This window comes from Protopterus annectens, chromosome 11.part0 (genome assembly GCF_019279795.1).
Source record: "Protopterus annectens isolate FY-2018-M chromosome 11.part0, PAN1.0, whole genome shotgun sequence".
Taxonomy (NCBI): domain Eukaryota; kingdom Metazoa; phylum Chordata; order Ceratodontiformes; family Protopteridae; genus Protopterus; species Protopterus annectens.
In genome coordinates, this window is record NC_056745.1 from 1,025,429,953 (window position 1) to 1,025,446,460 (window position 16,508).

General features: G+C 38.4%; 1 protein-coding gene across 1 annotated transcript in view; it reads left to right on the forward strand.

Moving 5' to 3' along the window:
* Positions 1 to 16,508, forward strand: part of CERK (ceramide kinase) — a 606,813-nt gene that overhangs the window by 432,951 nt on the left and 157,354 nt on the right. The window contains exon 10 of the mRNA XM_044087264.1: positions 8,460 to 8,539. Within this exon, the coding sequence (XP_043943199.1) occupies positions 8,460 to 8,539 (80 nt within the window). The remainder of the gene's footprint in view (positions 1 to 8,459; positions 8,540 to 16,508) is intronic.

Genomic DNA, 16,508 nt, shown 5'->3' on the forward strand with positions numbered 1-16,508 from the left:
CTTCGTGTAGATGAGAGGGGTCCTTCTAGCTTTGCAAGCCCTGCACAGCATGCTTCCTCTAAGAATTATTGTGATACAAATAGACAATATGTCAGTTATACGATACACAAGCAGCCAGGTCTTACCCTATGTCGAGAGGCAATGAGAGTATGGTAATGGGTGATCTGTACCAACTGCTTTCTAATTGCAATGCACATTCTGGGGAGTGCAACATTCTAGCTAACAGGCTGAGCAGAGTCTTGCTGATGCCTCACGAGTGTTCTCTAAAACAATCAGTGGCAAACGTGATATTTCACAAATGGGGTCAAAGCTGCTGCAATCTCTGTGTCCCCTCATAACAAATGCAACAGGTTCTTTGCCCTGATCCCTCCTCCAGAACAGTCCCCAAGAGATGCTCTAGTTCATCCTTGGCCCCCCAGTGTATTTTATGCATTCCCACATCTACCACTAATTCCCATGCTTCTTCAGAAAGCACACAGGTTGAAGAGCAGAGTAATCCTCATTGCTCCTTTCTTGTTTCGACAAGTCTGGTTCACCTTCCTGTGGTCTCATCTCATCTGCACTCCGTGGACATTGGAACCGGTTCCGGATCTATCGTCCCATCCATCAGGGCAGAATCACCTGGATCTCCCAGGCCTGAAAATAACTGCATGGTTTCTCCAATTCTGATGATGGCTAGACATTCCAGGCTTTCTTCCACCATCCAAAAGATTTTGATTTCATCCCACAAACCACTCACTAGAAAAGTTTATAAGAGCAAATGAAAAAGATTCTCCATATCCAGGCCTGCTGAATCTAGCTTTGTTTATATGCTTGTTGTTTGTTTGCTTGTTATTTCCCTGGAAGCTAATTCCACCTAATACGCAACTTCTCAGCGCTTCTGTGGATCACTAGTGATATCTGCATTGCTTACTGTACTTATTTCCTTGTTTCACTTGAAAGAAAGTTACTGTTTGTCATTTTTGCATTTAGTTACTTGTAACACATTGCACTCAAGTTACCTGGCACTTGCTCACTAAAGCAATTATATAAGTCAGCACTAAAAATTAAAAGCACTACACCCTCACTCCCCACTGGCCCTTGTTTTCAATTAAGGATTTCCCAATATTATTCTAGCATGTCCAAAGGTCAGTTGTCAATCTCCTCTCGGTCCAGCTGGTGAATCTGGGAATCTTGAGGCAATGTTATAACTGCCTCATGTACACAGACAACCCTCTCCTCCTCCCACATAACACAAATACTTGCAAGAGATGCAGCTATTTAGCCAAACTGGAGGCTGAGCTCTCTCAACTCAGGACTGGCAAGACCAGACAGGAGGAGAAGGCAACTACACACACCACAAAACCAGCCTCACATAATGCTACCACTCCACTGAATCAAACACATAAACACACAAAGACATACTCGGAGGCTCTGAGTAAAAATTTACCTAAACAGCAGAGGCCTCCAAAGCAGACACCCAAACAACTGCTACCTCAAGACACCCCACAAGCAACACATAAACCACAAAAGCAGTGTGTAAAGCAGTCACAGCCCTTAAGGCCAAATACAACACCAAACATACTTGTCATAGGTGACTCCATAGTCAGGCACACTGGCGTCCCACTCATCAGGCTGAACAAGGAGAGAGTCACAGTAAGCTGCCTATCGGGCTAGAATCCGCCACATAACACAAGCACTGGGTCACTCCACGGCAGAGTACAAATATGACACAGTCATTGTCCATGCTGGTGTGAGCGACCTGAGGCGACCTCCCTGGACTACATGAAAAGAGACATAGAGGAGCTCTCTGATTATGTAGCCCAGGCAGGTATGACCCTAACCCTGAGCAGTATCCTTCCTTCACCAAGAATGATGCCACAATATAGAGACAAGATGATCAGCTTTAACAATTGGCTTAATGTCTGGTGTCATTCAAAGGGGATCCAGTGTCTGTCTGCCTGGGATGACATGCTTGACAAGTCACGCTGCTTATGAGGACGGCTTGCACCTGTCACCCCTGGGATTCCGGATATTGGCTAAGGCTCTTTCCACCCCCACAGTGCCTTTTTTAGGCAAGGCTCAAATTCTAAACCTACCACCCTAGAAAACAAAAATGGGAAGAAACTGAGGGTAATGCTGCTCAATGCCAGAAGTCTAAATCTCAAAATGCACGCACTTCGAGGCCCTTCTCAGTATGGAGAACATCGATGTCTGTGCTGTAACTGAAACCTGGTTCAAGGCTCCTGAGAGCACCCGGCACTATTAGGTTTTACCTCATATCATGCGTTCGGCCCCAAAACCCGGACCACACCACAAAAGGAGGTGTATCCATATTCATAAAGGATACCCACACCTCCAGGTTGGTGGCAACGCCGAAGCTTCGGAAACCATCCAGGTGCAACTAACCATAGGCAAAACTGCTCTACAAATTGTAGCATGCTACAGGCCACCCTCTCAAACTCAGGAACCCCACACAGCCTTCCTGAAGACACTGGAGGATATAAATGTATCTCCAAACACCATCATATTGGGTGACTTCAACTACCCGAATATAGACTGGGAACATACTCAAGCCCTAACTTTCTAGCCCAGCGGTTCCTGGAGTTCATAAATTCAAATGCCATGGAACAGCTAGTCACTGTTCCCACGAGAGGAGAAAATATACTAGATCTCATTGTCACAAACATGGGGACAAAATGCTCCACACGGAGTATATCCCTCATTGGTGAGATCTGATCATAAACTAATCTCACTGGAAATCCACATCCGCCCCCACCCCAAACAAAAAGACCATAGTGAAGAACTTCTCTAAAGCAAACTTCACACTACTCAAGACTGGTGTGGTATCCTTCAAGGCCCCTGAGCCAGTGGAAACCACAACTCAAGCTGGAAGCCCTTACAAATGTCTTCTATGGACACCTCCAGAACTGTATGGATCGGGCTATCCCAAATTAAACCAAGACTCTTTCCACAAAGGGCATTCGTCCAGTCTGGTGGACCCCAGCCATTAACAAACTTTACAATAAGAGGAGATAGCTATTACGTGATAGAACAAAATCCATAAAAGGGAAGTCACCCTGATCATTATTAGTAAAAATACGAGCACTCATAAAATCAACTAAGGCCAATTTTGAGAGAAAAATTGCCATGGATTCAAAGGACAATCATAAGGCCTTTTTCAGCTATGTTAGGAACCTGGGTGGAAACTCCCAGATATGCTCAGAATTAGTCCAAAATGATACAAAAATCACTGAACCCACAGACATTGCCAACATACTGGCAGACAGGTTCAGTGCAAACTTCACCCCCCTCTCCCCCCCTAAAGGAGAGATAACTATCCCAGCCGAGTGTAGCCTCCCGGACATCTCAAATGCGCAGGTGAAAGCTGCTCTCTCTAAAGCTAAAAACACAGCATCAATGGGACCGGATGGTGTCCCCGGCTGTGTGCTACACGAGCTAAATGAGGAATTAAACCCGCACATAAGGTAGCTGTTTAATCTCAGCCTTACCACAGGATACGTGCCCAAGGAGTGGCGTGCGGCAACTGTGGTCCCCACTCCACAAAGGCGGGCGCCTCTGGGACCCTGGTAATTACCGCCCATAAGCTTAACAAGTCTAGTCTGCAAAGCTATGGAGAGGATCATAATGGAGCTCATAAACAAAGATATAGGGGACTTGCAGACATTGGACCCGACCCATTTTGGCTTTGTCAAGGGAAGATCATGCCTTTTGAACTTGGTCGACTTCTTCGAAACAGTCACCAAGGCCATTGATGAGGGAAAGGCAGTCCATACAGCCTACCTTGACCTTGCAAAGGCTTTCGACACAATACCCCACTTGGGTATTGTAGAAAAGCTTACCAGCTTAAATGTAAACCCATATGTCGCAAGATGGGTTGCAAACTGGCTTAAGGACAGAACCCACAGGGTTAGAGTTGCTGGCGCTGTGTCAGACTCCAATCCGGTCACAAGTGGTGTCCCACACGGCTCGGTCCTTGGCCCCCTATTGTTTGGCATCTACTTCTCAGAAGTACAGGCCAACATGGGAGGACTTTGGCTGACAAAGTTTGCAGACGACTGCAAACTGGGCGCCATAGTGGAAAGTGCATCGGACACGGATATCCTTCAGAAGGGACTCACGGAAACAGATAGCTGGTGCCAGAGCCATGGCCTGAAGTTAAATGCCGAAGAGTGTATAGCCATACCCTCCGGGAAAAACAAGGTAACCCTAAGCTATCATCTAAGTGGCAATCCACTAAGCACAGAAGAGGTTATCAGGGACCTGGACCCAGGTTGACAGTGGCCTTTCTTTTGACACTCACGTTGCTAAAGTGGTTAGAAAGACCTTCTACATTGCCCACCTGATCATGAAGGGATTCACATCCAGATCTAGTGAGGTCATTGTTCCCTGTACTCTTCACTTATCAGACCAATGATCGAGTACAATGCCCCATTCGGGATGTATCTCACCCGACATCTGCAGCAATTGGAGAGACCCCAAAGTTCCTCACCAAAAGGATAAAGGGACTCCAAAATCTGTCATATGCTGCCAGATTGAAGAAACTCCAGCTCTATTCAGTCACATACCGTCTGCTCAGAGGTGACATGTACCTCACATACAAGGATATGTCCAACCCGAATTAATGGACATGCTCCACCTCAAAAATCCAAATCCACCAAAACCACTAGAGCAAGCGACTTAAACCTTAGCACGGATATAAATAGGGCGTGCTGAAGGGATAGATTTATCACTCAGAGACTCCCTATGCTGTGGAATAAAATCCCGGTCCATGTGAGGCAGAGCACCTCGCTGACTCTGTTCAAGAGAAATCTAGACCTGTGGATGGGAGATCGTAGGTTTACCCCGGGAATCATCTCTGTGTCACTGCTGGACAGAGGCACAACAAACTAATGGGCACAGTATTTTTTCATATAAGGGGTGGCGTAAGCCACAATAATTTGGGCTAGGCTTATAAATGCCTTAGGGCAGATAGCCTAGTATAAACCTATGAACCTATGAACCTATATGGGCTCAGCAGAATCAGTTGGATCCTCTTCCTGCGGTCTTAGACTTCCTTGCTGACATCTTCCAAAATGGGGCAACTTACTTCACTGTAAAAGTGCAACTGGTGGCCATTTCAAATTATAACATCTGAGAAAAATTTTCATCACTGGCTTCTTCAAATTTGTTCAAAGCCTTTCTTAGAGGTACCTTCTTGCTATGCCCTCCTGTCAAGGATCCCACCACTCCTTGGGATCTGACTGATTGTTCAGGCACTGGTCCATCCTCTATTTGAACCGTCAGACAAAGATGATTTGAAATTCCTTACTTGGAAAACTGTTTTCATGGTGGCTATCACTTCTGCAAGATGGGTTTCAGAGTTACAAGCCCTTTTTTCCAAACCTCCTTATTTGATTTTCCATAAAGACAGAGCCACTTTACGTATCCACCCTTCCTTTTTACCCAAAGTTGCTGCAGTGAACAATATTAATCAGTCCATCAACCTTCCCCTTTTCTTTCCCAATTTTCAAAACAAGGGAGAGTATATCCTTCATCTATTCGATGTTCATAGACAACTGTGTTTTTATCGGGACAGGGCAAAATCATTCAGGAAGTCTGAACAACTGTTCATATCCTTTACCAATATCAGAAAAGGAAAACCAATTTCTAAGATCATGTTAGCCAAATGGTTTAGAGATTGCATTTCTTTTGTGTATACATGGAAGGCTATATCTTTGCCCACACAAGTCAAAGCCCATTCTACCAGATCCATGTCAGCATCCCAAGCTTTTTAGTCTAGAGTTTCAGTTGATGATATTTGTGCAGCAGCTTCATGGTCAAGCTGTCATACCTTTATTTCACACTGTAAGCTAGATATTGCCTCCAGAAATAGAGCTACTTTTGGTTATGCAGTGTTCTGGAATATCCTTCCATGAGGGCCACCCAGGGTTACTGTAGCTGGGGACTCTGTTCCACAAGTTGAGGAACAAATTAAAATGACAACATCAGATAAAGAAGTTATGTACTCGCCATAACATTCCATCTGTGTTGTCTATTTTCATTGTTCCTCAACTTTCCCACCCTCCTTCCCCTACCCATGGCTGCGAAAGTATGATGGATATGCTTATAGGAACCAAAGTTCCTGTTTTAGCTCCTGAGCCTTGATCTGTCTCTTTCTAGTAACTACCTAATTATATGTATACTTTTATATATAGTCTGCAATATGTTGGCAGCAAACTCGATGTGAGGTAATCTGGGGGAATGAGGCATTATGGGTAGGGGAGGAGCTCGAGCTTCAGAGCCTAAGATGTGGAAAGTGGCCGAGTTAGAGCTGAAGGTTGCATCAAAGACCTACAAGTTGAGGAAGAATGAAAATGGACATCACAGATGGAACATTACTGTGAGTACATAACTTCTTTTCCTGCCCATCTAGCCTTGAGAGTTTAATGGTGTATGCTTCCTGAGGTGTTCCTATAGAGTTCCTGAAGTAGAACTTTAAGCTGACATTTTCGTGGGTGCATGACTGAGTGCACTTTATACAAAATAAAGGGAGACCTTTTTATTTATTTGCTTGACTTTTTGTTAACCACGTTCTTTAACTCATTTGAAAACTTTTTTCAACAATAGTAGCATGGGTCAAAGGTACAAATTACAGGAGGTAATGTGGAGTCATGGTAAGTGATCCATTAGGATGGAGATTATACTGTGATAGAGGTACTAGCAATGCATCTGACATGGAATTGTATAAAGATATAGTTCCATTAAATCTATTTAAAAGCAAAAGCTTTCTAATGCAAGAACATTGTTATGCATCAGATAAGCTGTACAAGGACTACTTAAACTGCATGAGCTGTAGAACACAATTGTAGAGGACAGAGAGAATGAGTAAGGCAGCATTAATCAAAGGGAGGGGGAAGGGAGAGAAAGGGGGCCAAAACAGGAAATCTCAGGCAGAGAGCACCAATTGTGATATGAACATGACAAACTGAAAATAAAGAAAGCATATTGTAGGGGAGGAGGATGTCATCAATTTATATGAGAAATGTAAAAGCAATAAAGTGAGTAAAGCTAATTTATTAGCAACATGAGTCAGATTCTGAAATATTTTGTCATACTAAAGTTAGTTGTTCCAATGTAATGCTTTTGTGCAAGTAAACATTATACCAGTTAAACTAAGTCTTTTAGAATCCAGAGTTGTGTGGTAAAATGATGGCAAGTGTGAGATTTTCCAGCATTGTAAATCATATAAATGTTTTCTATATATATCAAATCATAACAATAAAAAGCTCATTTGGTAGACCTCTTAACTGTACCAAACTCCTCAGTATTTACCAGTTTTGAGGGCAAACTAATGAGGTGCCATGAATTTCCGAGTGGCCCCTTCAGTTCACAATTTTTTGTAAGTTATGGTTGACGTGATGATCAACTTCGTAAGGCAGCAGTGCATGACTGCCTGTCAGATTCATTCACAAGAACCTAGTTTCCTCAGAAGTAATGGTGCCATCAAATCAGCTAAGTTATGTTCGTTTTTTTTTTCTTTTTTACATTATTGCCATACCTCTCATTCTCTTGGAGAAAAAAATCTGGACAAAAACATAAGTAATGGTGCTACAAATGCCCCAAAATAGGGATGACTTTTAAATAGTGCTCTTACAAATGTAAAACATCATCAGAATAACTGGTTTTGCATTAATGTTAATTTTCTAAAGAGTGTGAAGACTGAAACTCAAATATTTATCATTATTTTCTGATTTCAGTCTTTATTGATTTGCCAAACAGACCAAAAGTATGATGCAAAAATCTGGATATTTTGCAAAAAGCTGTATACTTGAGAGGTATTGTCATGGCAAGTGTTTCGGGCATTATTGCAAGTAGCAGTGTACTCGTACATGTTTTACAGTGACCCTTATGTAAACCAAAATACATTAAATTTGTGTTAACCTATGAGCTGCTGCAGTCCATCGGAAAGATAAACTAGATTTCAGCAACATTTAGTACCTTTTACCGTGTGCTTTTGTGGGATTCCACATGCACTTGTGGTGTTTCCAGGTTGAGAGGTATGTTAGTACAAGAGGATTGCTATAAAAATCAATAGGCTGGAAACTTAACACCAAGGGAGTGAGTGAGTGTGTGTGTGTCTGTGCCTGTCTGTTTGTGTGTGTGTGTGTGTGTGTGTGTGTGTGTGTGTGTGTGTGTGTGTGTGTGTGTGTGTGTGTGTATGCTGTTTCCATACCTGCTTAGAAGGTCAAAAGAGACATATCCTAAGCATCCACTGTTATGGTGTTTACTTGAGATATATACTTTATATCGATAATCTCATAACTGCAGTCTACATACATTTCTGTGTTTCTTCTCTAATTAAATATCCTTTTGTTTATGCCTTGAATCTGTAAGTCGTCATTTGTTTTGCTGCTTTGAAGTTTGACAAATCTGTGCTTGATTTTAACAGATTTTTTATTTTTATTTTTTAATTTTAGCTGCTATGTTTGCTGGAAAAGTGGGCAGCAACTGCCACTTTTGCAAGAAGAAGAAACTCATAATGTAGTAAAACGCAATGGTAAGAGCTGTTGCATGTGATTAAAGTTCATTAATTATTGTCAGATCAGAATCATAAGGAATTTTTTTTTATATATGAAGTGTATTGAAAGGCATGTTGTTTGCACTTTTTTCTTCTAAGACCAACAGTTGCTTTGTATGTGTTATGTTTTTCTGGATTGCAGATAGATGTGGCCTGTCTTGTGCCTTGTGTCTGCAGATCTCATCCTGCTATAAGGCATAACATTTTAAGGTTATTGCTTTGCAGTATTTTGTGGCTAAACCAATCATTTGTGTGGCAGTTTAGTGCAGAACATTAAAACGATGGACTGTTAATCCTGTAGTCCCGAGTTGAGTCCTTCAGTTTCCATTTCACTAGCCCCTGTAGTTCCTGGGTCATCCCATCAAGAAGCATATGTGCCTATTGTCTTGTCTAACTTACAAATTAAATACCAGCATTATAAAGATTTTCAGTTATGCACATTAGGTTTCTTGAAACAGAAAGAGTACCAATATTTCCTTTTACTTCTAAGTAACCATTATTACTGTTTAAAATAAAGGTTAACATGAAATGTGTCAGTTACTTTTCCTTTAGCAGTAATTTTGTTTAGCATAGGCTCCACCTGTTATATCTGCAAGGCTCTGTTTGAGAGACTAATGCGGGGAGCATAGTTTAAACTAGGTTAGTTATTGGCCCAAGCAGTGGACTGGCTCAGCCTCTTTACAGGAAGTGATCATATTCTGTTTTGGAATATTACCTCCAGTGTATATCCTTGTTTTTGAATGGCTGCTTGAACAAATTACATTGGCAACTCTAATGCATTAATTTACCTGAATGTGAAACCTCCAGGAATTTAGCCAGTTAGTGTGATAGTTATTTAATGAGACAGTTGGAAAACTCTTGCAGGAAAAAAATGTATTTGCTAGACAAAATGGTACCTGCACGTCTTTTCTGCTACCAAGATATAGTCAGCAGACATGACCTTTGACATTGTCCTGTGGAAGTATGAAGTGTATACCAAGATGGGTTTCTTAGATTGTGCAGCTATTGCTAAAAGTCTGTACAAGTGCTTTGTCCCATGGAAAGAATAGCAAGCCTATCCAAAATGTTTATCCTGCTGTAAGAGGCACATCAGAGTTGTCTGCTTTCTTCCTTGCTTTTTGCCCATTTGCAGAAATTGGTGTTACCCCCAAAGAATATACTAAACAAGGTAAAGAAGTGAATGAAGGTTTTTTATTGTGGGATGGGGAGATATTTAAGGGGTTTGTGGGAAAATGTCATGTTGCAAAAGCATGGGGGATGAGAGTCCCTGACATTTCAGAGGAGTGGATGACATTAATTTAATTTTGTCAGGCTCCAAATGGAGTCTTTAAAAAAAAAAAAAACTATGACTATGAGCATAGGGAAGGTTTTTTTTTTTTTGGGGGGGGGTTATAGGAGGCTGAATCATTTGCAAATGCATAACACAATTAAGCAAGGTTGCAAAAGCTCATTAGACATGAAGCATTAGGCTGCTGGCTTATAGAGCTTCTGCCAATAGGTGGTACCAAATGGGATGTACGGGTACAGTCCCCTTTGTTAAGATGGAAGTGTTCTCCGGTGGTGTTAACATACTAGAAGCAGCTAATATATGGGGGCTGTATTTCAAAAAGTGACGAAAATGAATATCTACCTATCTTATGCAGAATCTGGACCAGATTTGATCAAATAAATTATAGATAGTAGACCAGGAACAATACAGGAAAAGTCTGATTTAAGGTCATGTAAAGTACTTTAAGGAATTTTTCTCTAGTATGTTAATTAAGGGGTGAGAAAATCTGCTTTTTGCAAAACTGTAAGATTAGAGATGGACCCAAATTTTAATGGCAAAAAATTCCAACAAGGGAAAGCATTTTAATAAATTTGCTTGGAAACTATGCCTCCAGGATAGACTGAGGAGGATGCTTCCAAGTAGAAATGCTAGTTGCTGGAAGAGTGAGAAGGCAAATGTGAAATACATTTAGGGAAGAAGTACAACAGATGGTAAATGCTGTTCTTTTATGGGGCTCTTTCAGAGGTACTAGTTGAAACTTCTTGATGCTGAAGAAACTCATAACCTCAGTAGACAGTGCACAAAGCATATTGTTCCTGATACTGATAATAGCCAAAAAGGCACTCACAGAAGTAGGAAACCTAATGTTTCTCACACATCTGTCTCTCAAGCATTCTGATCGGGTTCCACTCTTCTGTCCAGACTATTAAAGTGAAGGAAAGTATTTTCTGCACATATTGGTCATCCACTGGCAGCTGAGGTCATTGTTTTGTAGTCAAGTTGAAAATTCATATCCATTGCTTCAATAATGCTGCCTATACATCTTAGCCCCCTAAAAACAAAACATTTTGTCTTTTTGTTCTCATCAAGAAAAGAATGTCTATCCAGACTTTGCCTGTTGTATTGTTTCTTGCTATGATAAATATGGTAAAGCTACTTCTGTGGCATGTTTTTATAAATGCATGCTAAATATGTTTTAGAAACTGTAGCAAGGGAATATTTTCCACACTTTCACCAAACAGTACAAGTTACAAGCACAATTTACAACCCAGAGTGGTTCTGGTATGGCTGATGCTTATCTGAGATTCTGAAACTGCCCAACTAGTGGGGTAACAACATACTGCTTGTGATTCTACACAAATATAATGATTTACTGTTGCAGTGATACTTCTTGAAGAAAATAAGGCAGATGTGCATAATACTTAACCATTACAGCAGACCTTTGAAGAGAAGACTGAAAAAATATTTTGAGCTCTCTCTGCTTACTGCTTGCTGCTTCTTGCTGTGGGATGGATCTGAAGTGTTCTTAAGACACTCAGTCTTGCTGGCTGGATTCTGCTAAAATTCAAAGTCTGGTTATATTTGCATTCACAGTCTGTTGCATACAGAAACCTGCAGAATATCACTGATGAGAGAATATACTTTGCAGCACTTGTCTTTAAGAGCAGTAACCAATAACTTTTATAATAAATAAAACTGGACAAACGTTGCAGCTTAAAAGTACTGTTCCAACTTTACTTCTCATATAGTACAGATGATGTGAGAGATATAACATTTACCTTAGGACTTGTGTCCCTACCATACCTCTAACATAGCTGGATTTATACAGCTCTTTATATACAGTTTTAGTCCTGTAGAAACAATACTAAGCTTCCTTGTTTAACAATGTCTTGTAAGAGACCATCTTTTCTGACCGTGTGAATATCCTGTAACAGTGTCCTGATGTCCATGTAGAAAAACATATTTTTGAGGAAACACATTGTTCTGTATTCTATTTGGATCTGTGTATATGAACATATGTTCTTGTACCAATGCTGATAAGCATATCCTGTTTTTTATGCAGAAAAACATATTTTTGAGAAAACACATTGTCAGAGATCAGCTTTTCTGACAGTGTGAACATCCTGTATTTTATTTGGATCTTTGTATAAAAACATCTGTTCTTGTGTCATATCCTGTTTTTCCATGCAGAAAACATATTTTGGGGAAACACATTGTCACAGTGTCATAAACATATCCTGTTGTTTTAGGAAACATATTGTGTCCATTTTTTATATGCAGAATAACATGTCAGTGTTCTTTAAAAGCAGATTTTGCATTTTTGTTCTTGCATACATCCTGTTTGAGACTGTAAGGGAAAAATGTCCATTCTTTAAAAGCAGATTTTGTATTTTTGCTCTTGCATACATCCTGTTTGAGTCTGTAAGTGAAGAATGTCCATTCAGCAGATTCCTTTTCCAAGCCATGGTCATTTAGTATGACTGCTGATCACATATTACTAAACTTTGTTTCTGCATTTAAGCAAGCCTTTTCTTTCAGCATATTTACAACATAATTAATTTCAGACTAATATTCACAAAATCTAACAATTCCCTCTGTTTTTAAACATACTCAAAACATTTTATATAGAAAACACAAGAAACAAACCTATAGTCTTCTATTGATACAAGTCAAAATGCAATTTTACATAGTTAATACAATGATATTAAGTATTACTACCAAACTGAATGTATTTAACATTTTTTCTTTTGCAGACCATTCTGTGAAAATATTTTATCAGTTATGAGCTGTGTCTGCTTTTTAGTTTAACTTGATCAATTTATTCTTTTGCAATCATATAATTTCATTTATGACTTAGAATTGTTTCATTAACTCTTTGCAACTGTTGAATTAACTATAAGAGACAGTAACCATGTGCTACTGCAAGCATTTATACACTACTGAAAACACACAATTTCAATGTCATTTTAACCATAACATTGTGTTCATGTCTCTGAACTGCTTATTAACATCTTGGTAAAATACTGAACTGGGCTTAGATAATAAATATTTGAAAGCAATTATTTTACTGGGGTAAAACCAGTGATATTACAACTTGACAAATTACTTTTGAACTTATTACGATGTATCCTGTACAGTATGTATTGATATAGACTGTTTGCTGTTCATGCATTTCAATCTAGTAGGTACCCTGGACCCATTTTTTATTTAAATATGTTTTTTTTCACACATATTCATTACTAGACATTAATTTCATTTGTACTGAATTTTTCTGCATTTGTACATACAAAGACTATCATTTGTACTGAAATTTTCTACATTTGTACATACAAAGACTGTAAAGTACATTTAGTCTAATCTTACAAATTTAATAACATTAATATTAAGCAAAATCTTGGAAAATGTTTGTCTCTTTAGAAATATCTAGTGGAATTGACACCAAATACATATGTCCTGTTATTTTAAACTACATACTCAGCAATTAAAATATTGATGCTTTTTTATACCAACATTGTCATTGATGCTTTTTTATACCAACATTGTTTTGCCAAAAACATATTAAAAATAGTGACCAATCTTGTTCATTTTTTTTTTACATATCTTTACTCTCTTTTGTATAGCTTTAATAAAGCAATTTTCATCTCTTGTTTTTTAAACCATCTCTTGTATAGCTTTACAGTTTAACAGGTTGTAAATACAATTTAATACTAAAGAATACAATAATAACCATTATGATAGCTATTAACAACTTGTAAAATATCTTATCCTGTCAGGTTTAATCCAGTTTACCAGTATTTGTAATACACTAATACCTGTTTTTTCCCATAAAAGAGTATTGTCAAGAAGGAATGAGATATTTTTTCCTGTAGCTTTATTTTAGACCCTTATTATTTATTCTTATGTAGCTTTATTTCAGACCCTTGTTGTTTATTTTTTCTGTGGCTTTATTTCAGACCCTTGTTGTTTATTTTTTCTGTAGCTTTATTTCAGGCCCTTGTTGTTTATTTTTTCTGTAGCTTCATTTCAGACCCTTGTGCAGTACTGCTTATACAGTCAGTGTAAAACTGAGAAAGTGCCCCTCCCCCTTATACAGTCAGTGTAAAACTGAGAAAGTACCCCTCCCCCTGTAGTACTCCAGCACTGTTTACCTGCCCTATGCTGTGAGAATAGAATGTATGTCAGCTCAACACTTTGGTTATACATTTATTTTATTAGGTTACTAAATAAGGCTTTCACTGTATATTACCTCTAGTAGGTATTTACACCCTCCTGCACAATTGATTTGAACTGTATATATACTATAGCCCATTTGCTGGTTGTACTTGATGCAACTGAGGTTTTTTTTTGTCCTTTTAACATTTACTTGCAAACAGATTATAAGTGACATCTATGCACAATTGCGGCATTTTATTACAATTACCAAATAGTGTTGCCTGTAAACATTTTAACAATTATGTTTTAATAACAATGATGCTTTAGAAAAACTCAAGCTACTTATCTGGCAATCAGTCTTGTTGTTTATCTTATCTTTCCAGCATTTCCTGTAACTTTTCATTCAGTCTAGGAAGGTCTGAGCTCACATTTCATACTCTGTAAACCATAGTTAATTCTTTTGGCATTTTTCCTTTAATGTGATTGTAATTTGCATAACTATGCATTTATACTACATAAATAGACATCATTTTACAATTACCTTACATGGATTTCAGTATTTTTTATTTATTTATCTATTTAACTATTTAACTGTCCTGCCATTAATTTTACAAAAACTGTTTGACAAATACCATCTGTGATTTTCTTTTTAAAATTTAGAACTTTAACTGTTTGGTGTTACTAGATAATTATAAACAAATTGTAAAAAACAAAATAGAAATTAGTTTAACCAACATATTTATATTTATATTATTTATATTTGCTGTTGTCTGCCTGTTATTCTTGTGTATTTTTAACAGATGTACTCTAGATGAAAAGAACACACATGCATGTCTGTCTTGTATATGTATATCTTTATACAAGCATGTCATGTCTTGTGACTTTACATTTTTACTCATCTATTTTTATTTAATTTTATACACTAGAACAGTTTTGTTTACCTTTTGACTATGCTAATAAATGGCATTCATATGCTTTACTTTACTGTAGTACTGATAGATGTATTGCTTTAACTGAATGAAAGTAAAACATTTAAGAATGATTTGTCCAGACATCAGATCCTACCATCCTACCATGTATGTTTAACCATTTTCAAAACATAAACATATTATAAAATATATTTCTTTTGCACAGATTAACTGTGTATGCAGGAAGTTCCCAGTCTTTGTCAGTTCAGCTAATTTATTTCCTTTATCCTGCAACTGCTGTTGAATTTCCAGTAATGTTGCATGGTCTTTCTGACATTCTTTAGTAAGCTGTTCTGCTGAATTTGAAACTCCTATGCACTTTTGAAAAGATGTATGTATAACTTGTCTAAGCTTCCTGAACTCATTATGTCTGTCTTTTAGAAGTTTACTACATTCCTTTGTAACAAAATGTACTAGGGGTTCTATCAGTAACTGATTTGACTCACATGTGGTGACAGGACATAACTGTTCAACATCAGAATGTAATGGAAACACTTTACCCTTAGTTAATTCTTCAGATCTGTTTTTACAGTCTATTTTTTAGCAATATGATGCAATATTATTTTATGGCATAATACACAAAATGCAGTTTTGTTGAAGCACACAATAAACATTTGTCATATTTCACATGGTTTTCTTTGAGATACCAGTCAAATATTGTAATACATTTGCATAATGCCTTACTATCAACCTGCCCTAATAAGGTTTTACATTTACTAATGTGCTGTGTATACCAACATAGCAATTTTTACATTTGCTTAAATTATGCATGAAAATATCCATACTGTCGAATCTAATATCCAGACTATCTAATATCCAAACTGTCGAATAGCAACCATACTAAAAAATGTGACGTAGAAAAAAGTCTTACCAGTGAGCAAGGAAACAGGTGATCAGGCTGTTGTTGCAGATGGCTGGAAATTTTTCAAAGTCACTTGAGAAGCTGGGAAAGCACAACAGGCAGTGAACTATTGGGCTAGTGGATATCCCCCTTTTCTTGAAGAATTTATGGCTCTGCGAATTTCTTGAACTAGTCTCACTCCAGATTGTAGACATCTAAAAAACTTTACTACTGCAAGCTGCATAAACTGGAATACTTCTGTTCAGAATTGACACATACGTACAAATGTTAGTTACTGCAATTTAACTGAAGTGACCCTCTGCAGGGCTTACCATCACTCCTCCTGTGTTTGAATGCAGATTGTAGGTTCTAATGCAGGCTAGCTTGCCATTGAAAAAATTATATGGAGCTAGTCACTCAGCTGCCTCGCCATTGAAAAAATATTTTGAGATTTACTTGCTTCTTGCCTGGATGGATTTGCAATCTTCTTGCCATTGAAAAAATATTTTGAGCTCTCTCTGCTTACTGCTTGCTGCTTCTTGCTGTGGGATGGATCTGAAGTGTTCTTAAGACACTCAGTCTTGCTGGCTGGATTCTGCTAAAATTCAAAGTCTGGTTATATTTGCATTCACAGTCTGTTGCATACAGAAACTTGCAGAATATACACTGATGAGAGAATATACTTTGCAGCACTTGTCTTTAAGAGCAGTAACCAAT